The 24,270-nt window shown below is 38.1% G+C and overlaps 1 protein-coding gene across 15 annotated transcripts in view; it reads left to right on the top strand.

The window, feature by feature from the left end:
- Pde4dipp2 (myomegalin) overlaps window positions 1-24,270 on the top strand; it is a 220,159-nt gene that overhangs the window by 33,741 nt on the left and 162,148 nt on the right. For 13 of the 15 annotated variants that reach the window (XM_048815056.1, XM_048815040.1, XM_048815051.1 and 10 more), the window contains exon 2: window positions 21,957-22,012. In XM_048815056.1, coding sequence (XP_048671013.1) covers window positions 21,985-22,012 — 28 coding nt within the window. In that variant the 5' untranslated portion in view covers window positions 21,957-21,984. Of the gene's footprint in view, window positions 1-2,869; window positions 3,253-21,956; window positions 22,013-24,270 lie in introns of those variants that run through there. The other 2 variants (XM_048815055.1, XM_048815053.1) reach the window with 1 other exon arrangement.

The following is a 24,270-nucleotide window of genomic DNA, read 5'->3' as shown; positions in this document are numbered from 1 at the left end:
ATTTAGAATGATAAATCCTAATGCTAAGGATATATAAGATGATAAAATTAGAATCCTTTTACCCTACCATTCCTATGTCTAAGAAGTTATCCTAAAGAAATAATTTCTCTTAGTCCATTTTGGGCATTCCTGTGCATTCCTTAGTCCTTTGCATTCCTGTTATGCTGGGTAGCTTTATAAAAAATAGAATTTATTTCTCACTGTTTTGGAGACTGGTAAGTCCAAGACAAAGGGGCCAGCAGATTCAGTAACTGGGGAGGGCTGCTGTATACTTTCAGGATGGCTTCTTGTTGCTGCATCCTCCAGAGGGTATAAATGCTGTATTCTCACATGATGAGAGGTACAGACAGGAAAAAAAGACTTGGCCACTCCCTTCAACCTATTTCATAAAAGCACTAATCCTAGTAATGAGGGTATGGCATTCATGACTTAATCACTTCCCCAAAGGTCATACTTCTTAGGCTCTACTCTTTAGTCTCCACAATCTATGAATTTTAGAGGAATCCACACATTCCAACCATAACATAATTCAAAATAATAAAACAATGAAGGCAGGAATGTTTGAGATGAAGGTAGCTAATATTAGAAACAGCATAACTATGTAATAATAGGATATAATTAAGTAAGCAATGGTTCTACTGAGAATATAAAACATCATACAACCGTTAGAATAACAGATATGAACATTCCCTAAAACATGGAAAAATATTTTAAAAGTGAAAAAGAATATACACTTATGTCTAAGCTGTAATTATATGTAAATAAACATAACTATATATGGATAATGGTTGAATGGCATATGGAGAAATGTAAACATTTGTGCAGGAATAGTTATATGAGTGAATATTTTTCTTTTGAAGTCTAACACAAAAATTGTTTTTTGACAACAAATATGATTTTGTATAAAACAAAGAAGTTTCTCTTCTTCTTGAGAATGTATTCTTATCTGTATCAGCCTTTTGTTTGTGTATTCGAGTCAGTGTTTGGATTAAGAGTTACACTTTTAAGAGACTGGAAAGAAATTTAACAAATTTCAGGATAAAACCAACTACTATGTTTAACCATAAAGCTCTCATAAAAAATGTAAAAAAAAATTTGAAAAAATATTCAACAAATTATTAACATTGATTATCTCTGGGTAGTGAGGATAATTTATTTTTTGTATACCTTTATGTGTTTTTCAAGTGTTCTATGATAATATTATGAATTTTTAAAAATAGTTATTTTAAAAACAAATGAAACTATTTTGTAACTTCACTTCTGAGAGCCCACAGTTTATCTGGTTAGTGCTATAATTTCTTGAATGCAATGCGTGTCTGGTTGTAGACAGAGCTCCTCTCTTCAACTCAATAGCCCATAATTTGATTTGAGACACAACTAAATATAGCACCAACTTTGGTATGGAGGATGGAAATCTGACTCTCCCTGCTTTTTTGCTTCAGAGGCAGCAGGAGATTCTTTTCAAGACAGGTGGCCTGTGAGCCTTGTCAATGGTCAGACTGGACCTTCAAAATTTTCCTGATAACATTCTAAGCTCAGGAGCAAATTCAACAAAACTAATTGTTGGGGTTGGGGGATTGTAGGCCCAGAGGCCTTTTACACAGATTTTCTGAACTCTTAAATGCTTTGTTGTCCTATCCTCCCCACCCCTACTTTATATTGGTAATTATTAGGAGAACTAAAATAGGAAATGGGAGGCAAGATGACAGTTTGCCCAAGAATACAGACTCCTTACAGTCCTGCAAATACTCAGGCATGCCAGAGTCTTTTCTGAGTCAAACTCTTAGGATGCCAGAGAGAATAGATTCATTACCTTGTTGGTCATATCTGGAAATTTAGAGAACAGTGCCTCTGGAGCCATGTTAAAGAGAGGAGAACCTGTATCAGAGTCTCAGCAGAGACTTTGAGCTTTCTTAGCTTCAAACTTATCATCTGTAAGCAAGTATAACTAAATCAACATTGTCACATGTAGGCATTATAAAGCTTTTTGCAAATTAAAAAAAAAAAGGTCAGTGGTAATTGCAAATAATAACAGTGATTGTGTCATTTAATAAAAAAAGATTTTATTTCAGAGCTAGAAAGGAGCTTCAGGCTATAAACAGTCTAATTATGGCATATCTGCCTTGTTTAAACCTTGATATATAAGTAGATGGTTCAGTGTCTGAGGCAGTGTCATCTCAGAAGGACCTTTTCCGTGATCTTAAAACAGCCCCAGGGGGAGATTTGAGCTCCTGATTGCTACAGTCTTAAAGTTTGTCTAATGTTTTCTGGGATGTCCAGAAACCCTCTATCTCCTTGGAGCTCATGATATAGCCCAGTTGCTGTGGAAAACGACAAGAAAGGAGGTAGAATACCACAGAATCAAGGAATGTTTTAGATGAAGGTAGCTAATAAGGGTAAGATGCTTCCCTTTCTGAGGGAGATTTCTGTCCCTAGCTTGTGGTGAAACTAACGAGTCACATCTCTGGGAAAATAACTCATGTTCTGTGACCAGCTAATGCATACATCTGCGTTCAGGCAGGATTCCACTGGAACCTTCCTAGACTCCATCTCTGGCTCCGAGGTTACCTGTGGGTGGGTGATGCAGTCGTGTACGTGGGAGGACCTCCTCTCCAGATTTTCCCTACAGTTGGTTGGTTTTATTCAGAGCCTCTCATTGGGATGAATGCAGGATAGATGATATGGGAAAGCGTCCTCTAAGCCCCCTCCCCCGTTGTCAGCATCATTTCTTTGAGTCTGTGAGAGGCCGTGAAGACCCAGGGATGTGTTGAGGCATCCTGTAACCTGGGCGGATTCAGCCAGGAGCACACTGGCTGTGGGGAGCCCCGCCTCCCTCGCTCGTGGTTGACAGCTCAGCTGGTGCGGAGCAACTCGTGCCAGCCAGTCGTGTCTCAGCCTGGGAGTGTGTGCGTGCACCGCCCGCGCCGCTGCCTCTGGCCCCAGCTTCCAAAAACAGCTCCAGCGCAGCTCCGCTCAGCGTCCAGCTTGCTCCTGAGAACAGTCCCTCCCTTGTGCCGGTCGCACCGTTAGCTGGAGGTTCAGCCACGTCAAACTGGTTTTCTGAAAAAGCAGGGCGAGTTCTCTCTTTGCCTCCGACACCGAAAGAAGGAGCTGGGGAGGAAAAAGCTTGGGCTTTTTGCACTGGAGATTCCTGAGCAAGGCTTCTCATTTTCCCAGGCTGCTTCCACTCCCGGGTGAGGAGCGCCCTGAGAGTAAGGAAAGAACCTGGAAAATGGAGCAGACGTGGGCGAGGTACGTGAGCTGCTTCTTTCTAGCTGCATCAGGGAATTAGTGGCCCTCCTCTGTCCCCTCCCCCAGCGCCCTTAGGAAGAGGTCGCCCCTCACCCCTTGGGGCCTTTGACCGGTTCTCTTTTTTTATCTGTTTGCCCTCTCTGATTCCCAGTCCATCTTTCCTGGTCCTCCTGCACATGTTCTGTTCTCTGGTGCTTCCCTTGCTTAATGAATCTTCCTTCCACATACTCTAGACATTAAAAATACCCAATGAGGTTGCCTGGAAGTTTTTGTAGAAATGTATGTCTTTCCCTGACTCGGTGTCCTCCTTTTCCATAGACTAGAGGGACCCCACTTGGTTTTTCTTTAGAGATACCTTTAATTTTTAGCACTTTGAACAATATCGGATTCATTTTCACCCTGCCACGTTTTCCTTCTCAACCTCACCCTGCGCTAGTCACACAAAGGCAAAAAACTGAGTGAGCAGAGCCCAGCAACACTCTTCTATCTCCAGAGCCTCTAGTTGGAGCTGACTTTCCCCAAGAAAATAAGACAAAGAGTTCAGGGTACCCTGCATTGCTCAGGCTGGAGCCAGGGCAACAGTCTGCTTTTAAGTCAGACTTTGGAGATATTTGGTGGAATTCTGTTTTCTCCAACCTCCACTCCCAACTCCTTCTCCTACATATTCTTTAAGATGGAACTCCTTCCAGGGAGGGGTAAGGATAAGGGACCCTCTGTTGAGACAAAGACTTAATTTTTGTTTTTAGGGGAAGTGTAGGTGGGGAGACTATATATTAGAAGTGTTTCCATCATAGACACATCTACAGGGTTTGACTTTGGAGAAGTGAGGTCGGGCCAATGAACATTATGATTTCTGAGAGAGTGAAGACTAAAACTACAGAAGGTAAATTGTGGGTTTAACAGTACTTATACAAAAGACCTGGTGGCGGTGGTGTGTGTGGGGGGAGTTATTGATTGTTAAGCTCAACAAGAGTAAACAGTTTAATGTGAATATTAAAGAAAGGGCAAAATGAAGCATGGGGTCTATTGCCAGACAAATTGTAGATTTTAGATTTTTAATTGTTGTTCCTACTTTTCGTGTTTCTCTGCTCTTTCTACTCAGGCATTTCCTGTCCTAGAAGAGTGTGCTGTTTAGGGAATCACTAGATTAAAAAAGTGCAAAGAGACAGGAGGGGACTAAAAGCCATGCCTTCAGGGGTACCCAAAGAACCTGAAGCTCTTTAGTCTGGAGAAGTACAGACTGGAACAGGGGAAGGATGTGGTTGTTCTCTTCAAAGATCTGAAGAGCAGTTGTTGGTGGAGGGATTAGATTAATTTAGAATCTCTTAGGAGGATGGAACAACTGATGGGAGCAATTTGTGGGGAGGCAAGTAATGACTTAGTATAAGGGAAGAGCTTTCTGAACAGCTACCTGAGCAGTACAGAGATCCCTGACCCTCAAGTTATTTAAGCAAAGGCTCTATGACCTCTTGATGGTAATGATAGTGTGTGTATCAGAGATTCTTTCCATCAGTGTTTTTCACACCTTAAACCAAAAGTAATCATGTGAAAGGTTTGATAACTAGCATTGCAAAAAAAAAAAAGTATTATTTGTTAACTTTCAGAAGAATCACAAATTATATGTTTATAATCCAATTTTCATGAATGAGCATATGCACACTATGGTGAGCACTCAGATAAAAAATGAGAACATAGCCGGCACCCCTGAAAGCCTTCTTATGAGTCCTAGAATAACCATGACCCTTATATTGAACACCATAGATTAGTGTTGCCTAATCACCTAAGCACCGCCAGGTACTCTGCCACCGAGCCGCATACCCTGCCCTTTATTTTTTATTTTGAGACCGATCTTGCCAAATGGCCTCCAACTCATGATCCTCCTGCCTCACCCTCCTCTGTAGCTGGGATTACATTGGTGTGCCACCACACCCAACTTGCCCCTCTTTTTGTCCTTGGGCGGGGAGGGGACTATGACCTTCTCTCTGTTTCCACAGAGTGCCTGGAGTCTAGGCACTTCCATTTACACAAATGAAGTCATACATTTTTTACTTTTCATCCAGCTTCTTTCACTCAGTCTTATGCTTTTGGGATTCTTCTACATTGTTGTGCTCAGTTATTGTTCATTTGTTCTTGCTTCTAAATAAGATCTGTTTTGTGTAAATATGTCAGTTTGTTTATCCATTCTATTGTTAATAGGCATTTGGGCAATTTCCAGTTTGGGTCTATTAAAATAGTGTTTCTATGAACATTTCTGTACATGACTTTTGTGACCATATGTACACATTTCTGTTGGGTAAATAAATAGAAATAGAATCACTGGATGACAGAAAATGAATGTTCAGCTTCAGTAAATACTGCCAATTTGTTTTCTAAAGTAGTTACGAAAGAGGTTTCTAAAGTGAGTGTCCAAAGGGTAGTGACAGTGAAAAGGTGCTCTACATCACTCATCATGAGGAAAATAAAAATTAGAACCACAGTTTCATATCACTACATACACATTGAATTGCTGAAATTAAAAAGTTAGAAAAGAACTGAGGGTGTATGTTAGTGATAGAGTGCTTGCCTAGAGTGCAAGAGGCCTTGGGTTTAATCTCTAGCATTGCCAAACAAAACAAAACAAAAACAAAAACAAATTAAAAAAAAAGAGAGAGTGAAAGAAAGAAAAAGAATATACCAAATGTTGGCAAGATAAAACCCTTAGAATATTCACACTTTTTTTTTTACCCTACCCACAGTAAGAAATGTCATTTACATTGTCACCAAGTTCACTTACAAATGTAAAAAACTGAAAGTTTCATGTAACAGTACTTAAACTTACTATGTGTTTTATACTCTAATATTTTCTATTCTGTTCTTCTTTAGAAAACAAATGCTGGTCATGACTAAATTTATTTCACCACCTAATTGGTCACAGTTGGAAAAATTGTATAATTATAGCTGTGGTTAGTGTCTTAGAACCTTCTTAACTTACAGATCAGATCAGTTCATAAGTATTTATTACAAATGCAAGAACCCATAGCCAGTCACATTGGCGCATGCCTATAATTCCAGTGACTTGGGAGACTGAGGCAGGAGATCATAAGTTTGAGTCCAGCCTCTGCAATTTAGTGAGGCCCTATGCAGCTCAGTGAGACCCTGTCTTAAAATTTAAAACAAAAAAGGACTGGGAATATAGCTCAGTGGTAGTGCCCCTGGGTTCAATTCCCAGTAGAGAATGAACAAAAAACCCAAAACAGGCCCCTCTGCTAGATGCTAAGCACAAAACAATGAATGAGACTGATTCTCTGCCTTAGAGGGTTTATATTCTTATCTATAATTTTAAATGAGGCTAAGGCAGAGAGGTGTATTGGCTTCTGAGAGAACAGTGGAAAAATACAACTTAGGGGGTTCTGAGAATAGAAATTAACTTTAATTCCTACCATTTATTAGGCTTTTGTTGGGTGCTAATCCGTTTGCATGCTTTATTTCACCTAATGTTCAGAATCCCATGAGGTAAGTATTTATATTCTTAAGATAAAGAAATTAAACTTAATAGAGAACAAATAATTTCCCCAGGGTAACACATACAACAAAGAAAGAAATGAAACCTAAAGCTATTTAATTCTAAAACTTATGCTCTTTTTAATTTTTTTACTTGAATTTTGTAGGTAACTCAGTTTCTGAGTTGATTCTGAAACTGGCTACTTGTATTGACTCCTCTTAAATTTATGAATAAGCCTAAGACTGTGACTCTATCCCCAAATTTCATTCTGGGAAGCTCTGGAAAGTCTCTTCTCTGAGAGGTACTTCAGCTGACCCACCACAATCATATTCTGCTCAGTCTCCCCACAGAAGACAAAGTACTGGGGATTTGAGTTCTGAAAATTGCCTTAGCTGGGCATGGTGGCACACACATGTAATCTCAGCAACTCTAGAGGCTAAGGCAGGAGGATCATAAGTTGGAGGGAGGCCTTAGCACCTTTGTCTCAAAAAAAAGGCAGGGGATGTTGTGGAGGTGCTTCAGTAGTAGAATGCCCCTAGGTTCAATTTCTAGTACTGAAAAAACAATTTAGAAATCCGATGTAAAGGATATCTAAATTGTTTTAGATGAGAGTGTTTCCCCACCTTCCCAAGGGGCTGTTGCCTGAGTGTTGCCAGACTCTGGTTAAATCAGTGGGGAGAGTGTAGTTGGTTCTAGAACAGCAAATTTCCCATGGATATGCCAACCTTACAAAAAGCTGGTTTGGTTACTAATCAAATTGAAATCCATAAATAGGGTAAAGGTGGTCAAAGGAATAAGTTCATGGAGATGATGAAGAACTTGACTCTCAGGTAGTTTTCCTTACCTCACGGATCTAGTGTCAATCAGGAAAGCTTCTACTGCTCTTGAGTTTTTAGCATCCACTTATCTAGACTAGCAACTCCCTGTGTCTTCTGCTTTAGAGACTGTGGATATTTCAGAGTCAGTATTTGTATTAATTTCCTATTGTTGCTGTAACATCATACCACAAATTAATGGCTTATAACAGCAGAAATTATTACCTTGCAGTTCTAGAGGTCAGAAGTCTAAAAATTGGTCTTTGAGGCTAAAATCAAGACATTTAAATAAATGTTTGTGAACTGGTCTGATCTGTGAGTTAAGAAGTGTCTGAAACATCAGCAGGACTGTGTTGCTTCTGGATGCTCCAAGAGAGAATCTATCCCTTACCTTTTCTAGCTTCTAGAGGCTACCCACATTCCAGGCTCCATAGCCTCTGTTCATCAATGTCATCACTCTGGGCTCTGCTTCCATTATCACATCTCCTTCACTCATTTTGACCCTGATGTGTCCTCTTACAAAGATCCCTGTGTTTACATTGGGACCAACCAGATAAACCAGAATAATCTCACCCCAAATCCTTCATCCCTTTTACCAAGTCCCTTTTGCCATGTAAAGTGGCATATTCAGAAGTTCTGGGAATTAAGTACATGGGCATCCTCAGAGTGCCATTTAGCCTGCCACAATTGCTACATGCTGGAAAAGTCATTGCTAATTCTCTTCCACTTTCTGTAAATAATATTGGAAATCTGAATAAAAGTCAAACCCTATGTTAACCTTATACTACTTCTCTGAATCAAAAATAGCAACAAAGGGACTGGGGTTGTGGCTCTATAGTAGAGCAATTGCTTGGCATGTGTGAGACCCTGGGTTTGATCCTTAGCACCACATATAAATAAACAAATAAAGTGAAAAATCCATTGGCAACTACAGAAAAAAAAGCAACAAAAAAGTGAACTTGAAATATTTAAGGGCAGCCTGTAAGCCTGAAGTTTAGGAAAAGAAAGCAAATTAATTATCCTATTTTGTTTTGTTTCATTTGATTTAGTGAAATGCAAACATTAATTGTATTTGCCTGTTATGTCTGTGACAATTTTGGAGAAGGGAAGTAACATTCAAGAAAAATAATGGTCCCATTTCAGAATTTGATTTTGTTTTTTCTCTTTCTGTAAGACAAGATGTTCATTTGCTAAAGCTGTATCATACTTAACAGATCCCCATTGATAAATTATTTGTATTTATTCTGCTCCATGTTAATACTTAGCTAAAGAGGAATGGGAGACATTTATATTTTTTTGAATTGATGATAAATTAGTACAGAGTCCTGTTTACAAAAACATAGTTATGGCCAGAGATGGCAATTTGCCCCATATTACAGATGAAGATGCTGAGGCTAGGGAGGTTATGTGATATTCTGGTGTTCACAACTAGTATGTATTAGGTCTGGGTAATGATGATGTCTTTACTTACTATGATGATGGTATTTTTTGTATAGCATTTTGTGTTTGGAAAATGCTTGTTTCATATTTCTATTTCTCAAACATGCTTGGATGTTGAATTTCCTGTTTAATATTCTGCTGTGCTGGTGATTAGTTTACTGGGTTTTGAAAAGGAAAGTCTGAATTGGCAACTATGATCTACCTTGACATGGTTCAGAAGTTGGATTTTGACTGGGGGAATTTGCCTCAATCAGTGCTTTTACTCCTTGCTTATTTCCCACAAACCAGATCTATGTAGACCCTACCCCAACCCCTTTTTCTGGACTGTGTGCTCATGGTGGATTTAAAGTCCTAGATGATTGGGAAGGGGTTACTTTTCTTTGGAAATGTGAGGAGACTGGGCTTTATCACAGTGCCTTCTCCATCCTGGGTGGCTGGCCTGACTGTGGCTAAGGGATTGTTGGTGCAAGACTATGTTCGCCATCCATCCATTCAGTGGATGCCCAGAGACAACACTCCCATTGAAATTGTCCCAATTTTATAAATAAAATTCTAAACTGAGTGCAGAACATTCCACGAGTTGTTTCAGGCAAAAGTTCAAATTATATTTAAAGTTACAAGAAAGTTCAGAATAAAGGAGATGTCATAATGACCCAAGATGGCTCTTTCCGATTCTATTTTAAAACATTCAGATGCACTGAGGACTTGTTGTCCTCTGAGAGCATCTTCTGAGTTCTGTGGTTAGCAAGACAAGCAGGATCTGATTTTTTTCCCTTGAGTCTTTCTAGCTAAAGCATGGTCTACCTTGAAATGGTTCTGGGCTCTATAAATAGTCACGGACTATTTATAATGAATTTTATAATATAAATAATAACTTGTATTTTAATAACACTTTAATATTCTGTGATACATTTTCCCTTAACCTGTCTTATTATTTCTGGTCCTTTCCTGCTTGTTACATTTTGCAGAAACTTCTTTCTTTTTTGGCTTCTCCAGGGCCAGATAGGGAAGAGGTAACCTTCTGTTAGTTTCTTCTCATTGTGTTCAGGGTGACAGGGGTACACAGAAGCAATAATTGGGAAGCATTGATGACAAAGGAAATTAAATAATTTCTAGCATTTCATGCAATTTAAAATTATATTTAATTTCAATTTCATAATTGGTATATTATTATTCATAACATAGGAGAGCAGTTATGTGGAATTACTGTACATTACTTAATAATTCCCTATGCTGAGGCCTGTAGTTCTCCAATTTTTAACTATGATAAACAATTGATAAACATATAAGTGTATAAAGCATTGTCTTCTATGGAATTATTTTTGAATGATAGATATTCAGAAGCAGAATAACTGTGTCAAACATTTCCAGTTCTTTTTTAAAAAATTTTTTTAATCGGTAGATGGACTCAATACCTTTATTTTATTTTTATGTGGTCCTGAGGATTGAACCCAGTGCCTCACACATGCCAGGCAAATGTTCTACCACTGAGCCACAACCCAGCCCAAAACATTTCCAATTCTTGAAAACATATTGCAAGTTGCTTAGACCTTGTATTCACATCAACAAGGTATTTTTTTCAACTTAAAAATCTTTTTCAAGACCGGAATCCCTTTATTGCAGAGAAAGAAACTGAGACACACTGACATAAAGAGGTGATTCCTGCTTTTTAATTTTTATTCATTTTATTTTTTGGAATCTTTTTATTCCTAGGTGAATCAAGTAACATTCCCAACTTTTACCCTTCTCAAGGGTAAGCTGCTTCATTGTTGCTATCAATCTTCATTAGTATTACAAAGTGTTCACTGAAATGATAATAAATTTTTCATCTAAGAAAATAAAAGTATATTTAAGTAACATAAAAATTATGCATATATATTAAGATGTCCATTGCGAGGAAAGAGAAAAAAAATATGTGCTGTATGCTTGTGGAATTGTGGGCAAAAGTCAATATATGTTTTTATAGCAGGAAGAAATTTACATTGTGTTCACCAAGTGACAGCATATAAGTTTTAGAACTGAGTTTGTTTTAGAAATATACTTAGATATTTTTAGGTTATTGTCACCATGAGAGCAGCATTATTGCCAGCAGATGTAGGGAGCTTGTTATAGAGTGATGGTCACTCTACTTACACTGAGCCATAATTATGATGTGTGGACCTTAATGTACCGGATGTTCCCACCCATGCACCTAGCCTTGCTTGCTAGGATAACTTTGTTCATCCTTCGAAGTTAGTTTCATCATTACTGCCTTTTGGAATTATTTTTGAATCCTAATTCTGGGTATTTGCTGTATCCTACTCTGTTATAGCTTGTACCTACTAGGTTTATTTGGCATTTTCCATGATCAAAATTTAATGAAAGAATGAACTGTTATTTGTCTCTACATCTTCAGCATCTAACATTGTTTATAGCACTTAGCAGATCCTCTGTATAGATAACATTCCCTTAAAAAAAAAAAAAAAGATAACATTCCCTGAAAGGCTGATGTGAATATCTGTGGAATTTTTTTTCCCTTAATTCCACAGATATTCACATCAGCCTTTTATATATATATATATATATATATAATTGTTTAAGACATATACATCAAGCTCCTTTTATGATTTAGACTTATTAAATACTCAGTATATGACAGGGAATGGCATATAAACCCTTTCTTCAAGGAGCTGATGTTCTAGGGGGGTCCTTAGGCAGGAGCATGTATTGGTGTTATGCCTTGACCTCCAGTTCCTTAACTTGACTTTACTTCAGTTTGCCATAAGCACAGACATCCTTTGTCTCTTCTTTGCACCAGATTCCCTACCTTCAAAATCCTTAACTCTAAAATTATATTCCATGACCACAGATCATTTCCTCCATTTTGCCCTTCTTTCTGAATGTTCAATTTACTGCATCACTTAATTCTGTTCCTCAGCTCCTCCATTTGCTCATGCCCTCCCTACTGAGCTTAGATTCAGGGTCAGCTTTTTGACCCTCAGTGTTCTCAGCACTGCTTTAGAATCTCTGACATGTTTATAATCCCCAACTCTTGGCCTTTTTCGATTGTGTTATCCTCTAGAATCCTATAAGCGTTGTTTTAGTAATTATGAAACCATATGGAGAAAGAAGTCTCTAGGTTCATTCTTTTTAATCTCAGATTGATCTGTAATGCAAGAAATTCTCCTTCTCCTCTCTCCTACCTCTCCCTGCTTCCTTGCTATACCCTTCCTCCCTGGACTTTTCCTTTAAAAACACATTCCTTACAACCTTTAGTTTCAATAGTGTAAATGAAAGCAAATGATCTGTTCAACATCATTTCTTTTTTGTAGAATTCACATAAGCAAAACTAAAGAATAATTTAAATACCTAAAATCATTTTCAATGTTGTCTTTAGGTGATAACATTTTAAAAATTATTCTGATTTTTCTCTGTAAACCTTTCTCCTTTCTAAAATTTGTATAAGTAGCAGGTAGTTCTTTTAAAGTCACTAAAAATAGATAAAAAGTAAATAAATGATGAAAGATGATGTGAATAAAAAGGTAGAAGGAAATGGGGAAAATCATCTAGTCTACGGTTCTAGATAGATTGAGTCAGTTTTTCACCATACCCCAGTGCCTTGGAACTATTAGTTGTTAGTGGAAACTGAGGACTGCAGAATGCATTGCCAGTACCAAAAGTAAAGAGTAAAAGATACATTCTAGAAGCAGGTGGGGAGACCATACACCACTGGTGAAGTGACAAAACCAAAGTAGATTATTTTCATGTCTCTTTTGAAAAAGTGGTATCTGAGGGTAGATAGAGGGGAATTTATTAGGTATTTGTATGTCTATTGACTTCATTAACCAAAGTGAGAAAAATAATTACAGAAACAGCCTTTATCTTTTTATAGCATTAAGTGATTTCTATGAACCATGATGGAAAGTACCAAGAAAAATAGTTTCCTTTAGGATGAAGACTTATAAACAAAATGAAGACAAAGAAAAAGAAAGGAAAGAAAAAAAAAAGGACCTAAACAGATGGACAATGATGTTGTAGCTCCCTGCAGCTATTGCGAACTAGAGCGATAACTACCTCTCAGAGTTCTGTTTGGTCGTGGTCACTCTCAGTGAATAGTCTGTGTTGAGTGAAGGATGTAATTGCAGCCTGTACAGTAGAAAAGTGGATGTTTCTGGATCAGTGCCAAGTTAGTCCACCCTTAGCATATGGAGGGAAGCTCAAAGGGATGCTCTCTCTGTGCTGAGGGTCTTTGCCAATTCAGCATCCTTGCTTGCAGAAGTTATAATGATAGGTTTTGAGATGAGAAAAAATGATAACCTCACTGTATTTATTATATATAATAGTTCTGTGCTCTGCATCTGTGACTTCTATCCTATTTGCATTTGAATATGTGTTTTTGCAATTCTGGTGCCAAATGGGAGGTATTTGGCAACATTTTGAACATAGAAGATATATTCACTGTCACTCTTGGCAAGAGAAGAAAAGATATGAGAAGGAGAAGTTTCAGAGCATGTTCATAAATTGTCTTTTCTACTTTGATTGTGTCTGTTTCCATCACCTCTCTTGCCTTTCAGTTTATTCCCGTATCCGTTGGGACAATGACCGTTGTTATCACAGAAGGAGCTTGGGGAAGATGTGAATATTTTAGAGAAATTTAGTTAGAGATGGGGAAGTTTAAAGTAATGGCTGACTCACTTTTTCAGGACAGGACCTATATAAGTAGTCATACCAGCTACTTCCCTTTTAGGATTTTAATTTGTCATATGGCATCTGTAACCTGAATACTCAAAGATTCAAGTGCATGATGTATTCATCAAGGATAAGTTGGTATCCCAAGAAAACAAATTTGTTTTTAATCTAGATCTCCTGTAGATTACCCACCCTTCCTTTCTTCTTGGTTTCTCAGGTGCCATTTCCCTGGACTCAAGGCAGATATGAAGGAGGCTCTCACTATATGTATAGATAAAAATAGGACATATTGGGAAGAAAAAAGGTTTGGAGTCAGGCAGGATACCATTGTCAAATTCAAGCTCTGACACCAACCAGCTGTGTGATCTTGGGCAAATTATTTCATTCATTCAGGCTTCTTGCTTCCTTTTCTGTAAAATAGTGATGACGGTGCCTAATCTTCAGAATTTTATGATGATTGAAGGATTCCTGGACACTCAATAAGTTGTGGAGGTAGCATTGGTGGTGGGTGGTGATGGTTGTCCATAATAATAATGATGGTCATTGATTAGTGTTGAGAAGAATACTAATGTATGAAAACATTTTGAGCTGTAAGGTTATGCATAGGTAGAATAGAAATTATTACCTGTAGGTGTCTTTGTGTTTAATGTGATACTATTTGTGAAATCCTACAATTTACAAATTGTCAGGGCCAGAGAATGACATATATAAAAAATAGTAGGCCAAAGTTCTTTTCCTTCTAACCCTTTTTATGTGCCAAGATTGGGTGAGGATATAATTTTAGGGATGTGAAAAATGGACCTTTGAAAGATTTCTTTCATTTGAATGAAAATTTAGCAACTCACAACAGATGAGTTTTTTAAATTTTATTTTATTTATGTATTTTATTGGTTGCTCAAAACATTACAGCAGAATACAACAGACACTAGTATGGCAGTATGTATAAAGATGGACCTTTATTTTATTCATGTATTTATATGCAGTGCTGAGAATCGAACCCAGTGCCTCACACATGATAGGCAGGTGCTCTACCACTGAGCTACAACCCCAGCCCCTCACCTGCATTTTCTTCCACTCCAAACCCTCAGCCTTTTTACTTCTCCAGGTTCTTTTCTGGTCTGTACCTATAGGTGTCTTTGTAGTAGTGCAAATCTTAGTCCTGACTTTTTTTTTTTTTTTTCAGTTTAGTGGGGGAAATCCTTGTTTTATTATTTGGCCTCCCCTTTTTCTCTTAGAGATAGCAGTCTCTCTCTGCCCCTTCCCCGTTTAATAACCGCCATTTAAAGGAATCACCGCTCCCCTCCCTGCATATTGTCCCATGGCAGGGAAATCCTTTCCTGGAGCCAAGAGAAGTATAGGAGGCAGCAAGGCCACTGCACTGATGGCAAGGGCAGCTTTTACTCCACACATGGTGGCAGGGAGGCGGGCGCTGGCAACGGCTGCATGGTTTCTATTGTTTCCCGGCCATCCCCCTAACCCTCTTCGGTTTCACTCCTCCATTGAGACCACTCCTGACTCTTTCTTCGGACATTATTATTAAATCACTTTTGGGGTTTGTGTTATATTTCTATCACTGTATCATACACTTCAGATAAATGAACTTAAAAGGTAGAAAAGTGTATTTGGATCACAGTTTCAAGAACCTCTGCAACTTTAAACATTCTCCTTCTCTAACCAAAATTGCCAAGTTTTTCTTTTTGAGCTGCTTTCAGCTCTCAATTCTCACTGTAAATTTGGCTCAAAGAGCCAGCAATACTCATACTAGCCTGAATATGGTGTTGCCTTGAAATTTCCTCCATCAGATTAATTAATCCATTACCTTTAAACTCAGCCTAGCACAAAAGTCTCAGGTAATGGGTAAAATGTAGACAAATTGATGAGTTCTTTTTCTTTTTCTTCTCTTTTCTTTCTTTCTTTTTCTCCCAGAACATAACATAGGTAGCCTCTAGTCCACTTCCTTGTAGAATCTCCATTTCATTCTGGAACCTCATGAGCAAAGAGCCTTTACTGTCCACATTTCTATCAGCATTCTGAGTTGAAGCTCTTACCAGAAACAACCATTAATTAAGCTCCACTTACTGCATTCTAGACTTTTCCTAACCTGCCTCTCCAAACTTTTCCAAATTTGTCCTACAAACCAATTCCATCAGCTTCTGAACCATATGGTCAGGTTTAGTCATAGCAACCTCCCTACTCCTATTACCAATTTTCTGTGTTAGCTTTTTGCTGCTGTGACAAATACCTGAGATAAACAAAAGAAAAGGTTCATTTTGGCTCACTTTCAAAAGTTTCAGTCCATGCTTTCTTGGCCCTGTGACTTTGGGCCTGTGGCAACACAGTACATCTTGGCAGAAGCACATAGTGGAGGAAAACTGCTCACCTCATGCTGGTTGGGAAGGAGAGGGCAGGGGGTGGGGGGATACAGAGACAGACAGACAGACAGACAGAGACAGAAGGGACTGAAGTCTCAGTACTTCATTCAGCAACTTGCTCCCAGTGACCTAACTTCCTTCCATTAGGCTCCAACTCCTACCAATTCTACCATCTCCTGGTAGTATCACAGGCTATTGATCAAGCCTTTAGCACATGGGCTTTGGGGGGCATTTAAGATCTAAACCATAACATTGTTTTAAGTAGTTAGATGACCATTCAGACCTGGGGAGCAAAATGAAAGCACTGAACACAGCCTTCATTATCCTGTTTTTGTCATGTTTCCTGAAAAACCAGACATAGTATTCTCTGTTTTCTGGAGATTTCCTACAATCTCTACCTGCCAGGCCAAAATTATCTCACTTATGTTCTGAAATCATTGTTAAATCTGATATTGTCTCTTTGAATCATGTATCTGCCTCCCACAATAGATAGATTGTGAGTACTTTTATGACAGGATATATGTATTTGTATTTCCAGGGCCTGCTATGTAAACAACATCTCAATAAATACTTGTGAAATGGAATTTAAAAATCTATAAATGAAAATGAATTCTACTGTCATGTATAAACAATTAGAACAAATAAAAAATTAAAAATCTATAAATGGCACTCAGTGCCATAACTTTTGCTCTAAGTACTGCTTAGAGCAAATAATAATAAATAGCATGTTGTTTTTCTTCTTCTGAGTTTTTGTTTATTATAAGAGAACTATATCAAAAGAAACTGGAAAGATAGAAAATGCCTCCAGGACCTAGCCTTTGTTCCCAGACTTGAAGATGCTAAGTGATGATGATGGCAAGTGATGAAGTGAAGCCTAAACAACCTAAGTGTGTGTGATTGGCTTAGGGAGGGCACCCACTTTGGGAGTTTGCACACCCATATGGGGAGAAATAACTGGGTTAATTATTTTGAGACTAAAGAGAAGAAAGCAGTGGAGACTAGACATAATCAGCACTTTAGAAATGGTTTTATGATCCAGGCTGGGGTTGTGGCTCAGTGGTAGAATGCTCGCCTACCATGTGCGAGGCCCTGAGTTCGATCCTTGTCACCACATATAAATAAAGGTATTGTGTGCAACTATAACTAAAAAGTAAATAAATATTTAAAAAAGAAATGGTTTTATAGTCATTTTGTTTCTGAGATAGAACTATCTCATATAATTCAGAGACTCGTTACAGAGCCTGATTTGTAATGGTGACTGCTACTTTCTCATGGTTGTGAATAACATGATGTGTGCCTCCTCTTAGTCCATAAATTAAGCAGGCCAAAATATGACAATGACACCAAATATGCAAGAAGGTCTTATACCTGACTTATAGAAAATATTTCACTGCAGGTTCTGTTGTGGTGTTCCTCTTTGCTAAGGAAGAAGGAGCTCAACTCCCTACCTACTGCCACTACCAAAGTTATGAGAGATCAGACTAGTGGGACTAGGGAGATACTCAGATCTTAAAGGAGCTATATTACTAGCTGTTTCAAGCCAAGCAAAATTGATTGCCTTGGATATTCCTTGCCATAAATGAAACTAACATTCTTTTAAAATTACAGAAAGGAGCCATGTGGTGGCACAAGCCTGTAATTCCGGAGGCTTGGAAGGCGAAGACTTGAGGATCGAGAGTTCAAAGCCAGTCTCAGTATAAATGAAGCACTAAGTAACTCAGTGAGACACTGTCTCTAAATAAAATAGGGCTGGGCATGTGATTCAGTGGCCCAGTGCCCCTGAGTTAAATCCCAGGTTACCCTCCCCCTCAAATTACTGGAAGGAATCATCACGCACAGTTTGACAGTATCAGAATATCAGGGGGTAGCAGAAGGCTTTCAGAGAGGAGCAATTATTTTTCTGATCATTCCCAACCTAATCACCCTGGAATACATTAGGAAAAGATAATGTGATATTAAATTTTGAAGTATTGATTCTAATATCTTAACAGCTACTTATCAGCTAGTCAAGAAAATATGGGGTTGTATAATATGCAGAAATCAAAAAATGAACAGCTTGTGGGTATGTTGTGCTTGGAAAATGGTTGGTTCTTCCAATTAAGCACAATAGTGTCTTGGTAAGAACATTCATTTGTATGAGTTTAGTGAAATTGGTATTAGTATTAACAGATTGATGAGGTAGGGAGAATGAGAAAGATAACACTTATTCCTCATTTATACAAGGAAAGCAAAATTGAAAGTCAAAGCATCTTGGGGAAAAGGTTATATATGGACATGTATGTAAGAAAGCTGTAAGGTCCTAGACCATGAAAAAAAAGAAAAAGGGGCAAGCTATATGGACATGCTATCTGAACATGAGTTATTTATGGACTGATTTTGTTAAGAGAAGCTAGAAACACTTGACTTTGAGAAAGAGTATGCAATTTTTGTTCTGGACTTAGGTAATATGGAAGAATTTACCAACATATCTTGCTGTTTCGGGGGGGGGGCACTGGAAGTGGGAAAATTTGGAGTCTGTTTCTACCATACCCCAAATTCTCTTTGCACTTTGGTTTATCAGATGTTGTCATAAATTGCAATCCCCTAGGTATGTGCTCTGTGTTTCTTCACTTATGAACCCCTTCCCTTGGGGGCATCAAATTCCTTCCCAACCTTTTGGAGCAGCTGAGTGACCCCCACTGCCTGGCAATAAGAGAGGGAACTTGAGCTGTTAATAGAGCTAAAGTGATTTTTAAAAAATCTCCTGAGAGATTACAAGTATGCCTTTTAACTCAGTGCTTGTCTAAAGTAACCTCTCTGTCCTTCCAGTTATTAATTCACACTAGACAGGCAGCAAGCTCAGAATGGCTGTTGGTGGGGAGAAGGTGAGGTATCTGGGAGGGCTGATCCTCATTGCCTTGTTATAACTTGCTCTGATCTGTAATATGGGATCTGCAGACAATGAGGACTAAGTGAGATCATGTCTGGAAAGTAGCCCAGATCCTTAGAAAGTATTAAAATGGGTTTTCTGGTTAAGTATCTATTAGACTAGAATTGCGTACTGCCATTACTACAAGGACCTTAGAAATTCATGTCCTTCTTTTACAAATATTTGAGGAAACTGGAGCCCAGATAGGTAAAACTAGTTAGTAGCTTGTCACCACAAACTAATGAATTGTGTGTTGAAGCAAATAAGTTTCTTAAGATTATGTCTTAAAACATGATCAAATTCTGTCCACATTTGGTCTGTACTTATAGCCTTAGAAGTCTGCAGGGAGCTTGTTGGGCACCGTAAGTAAGTGAGCAAGCTGGAACTGCCAGGACAGGGAGTGGCAGGGACTATAGCAAACCAGAAAACATGCCTTTTTTGTGTAAAGGAGACAAGTTGTCTCTGAATATGCAGACGGAGTGTTTTGGGACCCTCTCATTTTCTAAGGGAAATTAGAATTGGCTTCACCTGGCATGAACTAAATAAAACATGTTGGATGGGCTGGATTTGGCCTGAGGTTGACCTTGTTCCCAAAGATATCAGATGCATGTTCACCTTTGTGGATGCTCAGTGATTAACAACAGCTAAGTATAAGTTTTTCCTCTACATCAAGACATTGTTTTTGATTAATAGTTTTGACATCCTTCCCCTGCTTTACCTCAACAGAGAGAAATCCATAACCAGTATACTCCTCTCGTGTTCTTTACTGTCAGGGAAACTTTTTAATGAGAAGGAGAAAGGAAAGGTATAGGACTGGAAAGAATCACAAGCTGCTGATCTACTTTTGATTAAAGAAGAATTAACAGTTGTGTTCAGTCCAGTGTGTCCTGTCAGTACTTACTTTTTTTTAAGGGGCATCCAGGAAATTTAAAAAATGTTTTTATTAGTGGAGTATAGTTATATATAATAGTGTAGTTCATTTTGACATAATCATACATGCATGGACTGCCTGGTACTTTCACGTCCATCTGGGACTTAACAGTGAAGATTTATGCCAAGATCCAGTCCTGAGACAGGGAAGAAAGAACACTAACTTCCAAACAAATACTAGATTCTTCTCTGTCACTGTGCAAATATCATCTGCCCTTTAAAAAGAGAAGCCTTCTAAGTCTCTGTCTACAGAATTCTTTTTAGCTATGACTGACTGGGAGTACCCAAAAGCTTTAAAAAATAAGCTAAATGTCAAAAACATTTCTCTGTAGAATTACTGCAGTCATCTCAGTTTCTTCCTTACCCACCCACCCAGTCTGTTGTCAAAACAGTAATCAGCCATCTTAAAACATTGGTCATTGGGTTCATGTCTCTCTTTGATTTACAAGACTCTAGTTGCTAAGGGCCTCTCAATGTCCTGAAAGGCTTTATATAGTTGGTGCCCCCTGCACAGCCCTCCCATTACATCACTGACCTCACCTCCTTCTACTGCTCAGCTATGTTGACCTCCTTACTGCTCTGTACACTCTAGAATGCTTCCTCCTAGGAGTCTTTGAATTTGATGTTGTCAGTTTAGAAGACTCTTTCCCCAGATACTCCATACTTATTCTGTTGCTTCTCAGAGAAGCCTTGTATACTAAAAATTGTAATCTCCTCTGCCTCTTCTAAGCCCTGAATTTCCTATCCATACTCCCTATTTCCCTTCTCTCTCCTTCTTCCTTTCTTCCTTTCCCCCCTTTCTTTCTTCCTCCCCTCCCCATCTATCTTTCTTTCTGGTACTAGGGATTGAATCCAGTGGTGCTCCACTACTGAACTACATCCCCAGTCCTTTTTATTTTGAGATAGGGTGTCACTAAGTTGCCAAGGCTGGTCTTGAACTTCCAATCCTCCTGCCTCAGCCTCCCAAGTCACTGGGATTGCAGGTGTGTGCAACCATTCCTAGCTTCAAATAGGAATCAACAATTTTATTTATTTATTTGTTTGTTTATTTATATTTTGTAATGCCCTCCAACATGGTAGGCAAGCACTGTACCACTAAGCTCCTTTCCCAGCCTCTCTCCCCCTTTTTTTTATAAATAGTTATGATAGTTGTCCCCAACTGCTATGGCACATTTTACTTACTTGTATTTCCTTATTTTAAGTTCCATGAGTGTAGGAGGTTTGTCTGTCTTGTTCACTGCTACGTTGGTAGAGCTTAAAACAGAACTGAGGAGCACAGTAGGTGCTTGACAAGTATTTGTGGGATGCATTTTGAAGATTTTTAAGTTAAGGATGGTGGTGTTTGCTGAGCTTGGCCAATAAACCTCTTGCTACTGGATCGTGGTGTAACTAGCATTTCCATGAATAGATTTTGTCTCTTTTTCAAGTTTTCTGTGTCAATTCTACCTCCTAAACATATCTTGGATTTTTTTTGACTTTTCTGTATCTCCACTGTTTTTACCTTAGTTAAAACCATCACGAGCTCTTACTTGGAATATAGCCTCTCACTGTCTTCTTTTGCCCACTCCAGACAGTCTCACTCAGTAGCCAGATGAGCTATCTAAAATCTAAATCTCTGGTCCTTTGGCATTCATTCCCTAGTTTGAAATCCTTCAGTGATTTCTCCTCCCACTCACATAAACCTCAATATCCTTAACCTATCCCACAGGGCTCTGTGTGGTCTTATGACAACAATGACTTTCTCTGTTCCTCTAATAGGCCAAGGTCCTTCCTTTTTGACTTAGGATCTTTGCTGTTTTCTCCCTTTCCTTTGTTGTTTGCCCCCTTCTTAATCTGGTTGACATTCCCCTTTTCTGGAAATGTCCTTTCTCCGAGTCCTTATCCTAGTTAAGTTCCCTTTATTTGCCACAATGGTAATGAATACTTGCAAAATTATTTGTTTAATGGCTGGCTGTATGTGTAGCTAGAGCTTAATGAATATTTTTTTGTGGAGCAATGAATGAAAACAGCACATAGATGTTGTGTCTCCCAGGGACTGGGGGCCTTTTGAAATGATATCTTATTAATTAATGAAATGTTTCTCTCCACAGAGATTATTTCACAGACGATGATGGAGAGATGGTACCCAGGACAAATAATGCAGCAGGTAAGGATGCTATGGACTTTGTCTTATTATATTCTTTTTATTTATTTTTATTTTTATTTTTTAGTTGTGGTTGGACACAATACCTTTATTTTATTTATTTATTTTTATGTCTTGCTGAGGATCAAACCCAGTGCCTCGCATGTGCTAGGTGAGACCCGAGCCTTGTTACATTCTTGGTTTCCTGTTAATCATCATTCTTTTGAATTTGGGGTCTTTTAAGTTCATTATGACAGACTCCTCAGATTTCTGTGAAGTTCCAAATTTGCACATACCACTGCAGCAGTGGGAATTATATAATCTCCACTGGGGAATTATGTACTGCATAAAATTATATGTGCTAGGAAGCAGCACAATGCAGTAAATCATAATTGAAATACTTATGTGAATGCTTTGCACTTTTAATGATTCTATAATTGCCAGATTAAAGTCACTTGTAAAATGATTAAAATAAATTCTGCCACTAAAAGGAAATCTCTACCCTAATACACCATTAAAATGGCTATAATAATATTGTCAATCTTGGGGATAAGATTAAGTGACAAAAAGCCCTTGGTATAGAGGCTGTCAAGGAACAAGCACTCTGTAAATCTTATTATTGTTATTAAAGTAGTCATAACAATAGCACAATCATTACTGCTGTAATGTTAGCCAGAGATCTACTTGAATTATCAAACCAAAGTGAGAGACAGCTCTCTCTTTGGGGACCATTTTTCTCAAAACCTTACTCCATATTGAGGGTTTTACTTACTTGTTAAGTGATTGGCCTTTTGCATAGTAGCCTTGAAGCATTGATGGTTCGCGTGTATCACATGGAATGAAGGTTTAATTGGAACCAAGTAAGGATTTGAGAGTTACTTAAAATTAGTATTTGAACCTGTGTATGTTAAATTCAGAAATTCCAAAGGTTATGATACTCAACATTTTGAATGTCTGGGTCCTGCATTTTGAGGAGAATATCAAAGAATTAGGGCAAAAAAGGAAGGGGAATGGATGAAATGCCCACTACCAACAGACATTTGGTGAGATGTTTTTATTTACCATTCATAATCCATGTAAGAGCTTTGGGAGGACATATTATTATCCCCATTTTTGTAGAGGAATGAAGCTTAACAAAATTAAGAGATTTGCTTAAATTCTCATAATAGCAAGTGGTCAGGATTCAAATCCCAGCTCCTTATGTTCTGCTCTTTCCATCATGTCCCACTAATTTCCACGTAATATATTTTTGCTCTGTTATTTATTTATTTTTGTGGTACCAAGGGTTGAACCCAAGGGTGCTTAACCACTGGGAAACATACCCGGCCCTTAAAAAATAATTTTTTTTTTTTTTTAGTTGTTGATGGACCTCTATGTTATTTATTTTATTTTATATGTGCTGAGAATTGAATCCCGTGCCTCACACATGCTAGGCAAGTGCTCTACTACAGAGCCCCAGCCCCAGCCCCTACCCAGTCCTTTTTTTATTTTTTATTTTGAAACAAGGTCTCACTAAGATGCTTAGAGCCTCACTAAGTTGCTGAGCTTGGCTTTGAACCTGTGATCCTCTAGCCTCAGCCTCCAGAGCCAATAGGATTACAGGCGTGCACCACTATGCCCTGCTTTCACTCAGTAGTCTATTTAATTTCACCTAAATGTGAAAGAAATCCTTTTTTTTTTTTTTTTTAAATTAAAAAAGTGGCATTTGCTTAGAAACATTCAGTATGTCAACAGGACAAATGCAACAAAACACCACCATCATCATCATATGTTGTTATTATTTAAAATCAGAGTGTTATACAATTAGCAGAACAACTATTTTGTGTAAAAGTAATTGAAATCAAAACACCAAAAACAATTGAAAATGACTAGAAATATCATCTCCACGTAAAACTAATTTGTGCTGTGTACCAATAAAATCTGCTTTAAATTTCTGAGCTAGTTTAAAGTTACTTAAAATTAGTATTTGAACCTGTGTATGTTAAATTCAGAAATTCCAAAGGTTATAATACTCAACGTACCAGGCAAGGTTAGCAGCTATTGACAATGCCCTTAATAAGGACAGGGCTCTCTAAAGACACACTTAATACTGTGTTAATTTTATAAAAATTTAAAGACACTGCACAGTATTCAGTGTTGAAACAAATCATTTAGTCTTAAGTTTCAGAATTCTTTTTACAGTCAGTGATTTAAATACTTTAGGGCAAGGAAAAAACTGTCCTGGAACCACTTTATTGAACATCATCATTTTCTTCATCGTCTTTCTCTTCACCAGCATCTTT

Source organism: Marmota marmota, unplaced genomic scaffold (genome assembly GCF_001458135.2).
Source record: "Marmota marmota marmota unplaced genomic scaffold, marMar, whole genome shotgun sequence".
Taxonomy (NCBI): domain Eukaryota; kingdom Metazoa; phylum Chordata; class Mammalia; order Rodentia; family Sciuridae; genus Marmota; species Marmota marmota.
This window is presented reverse-complemented; position numbering and strand designations above follow the sequence as displayed.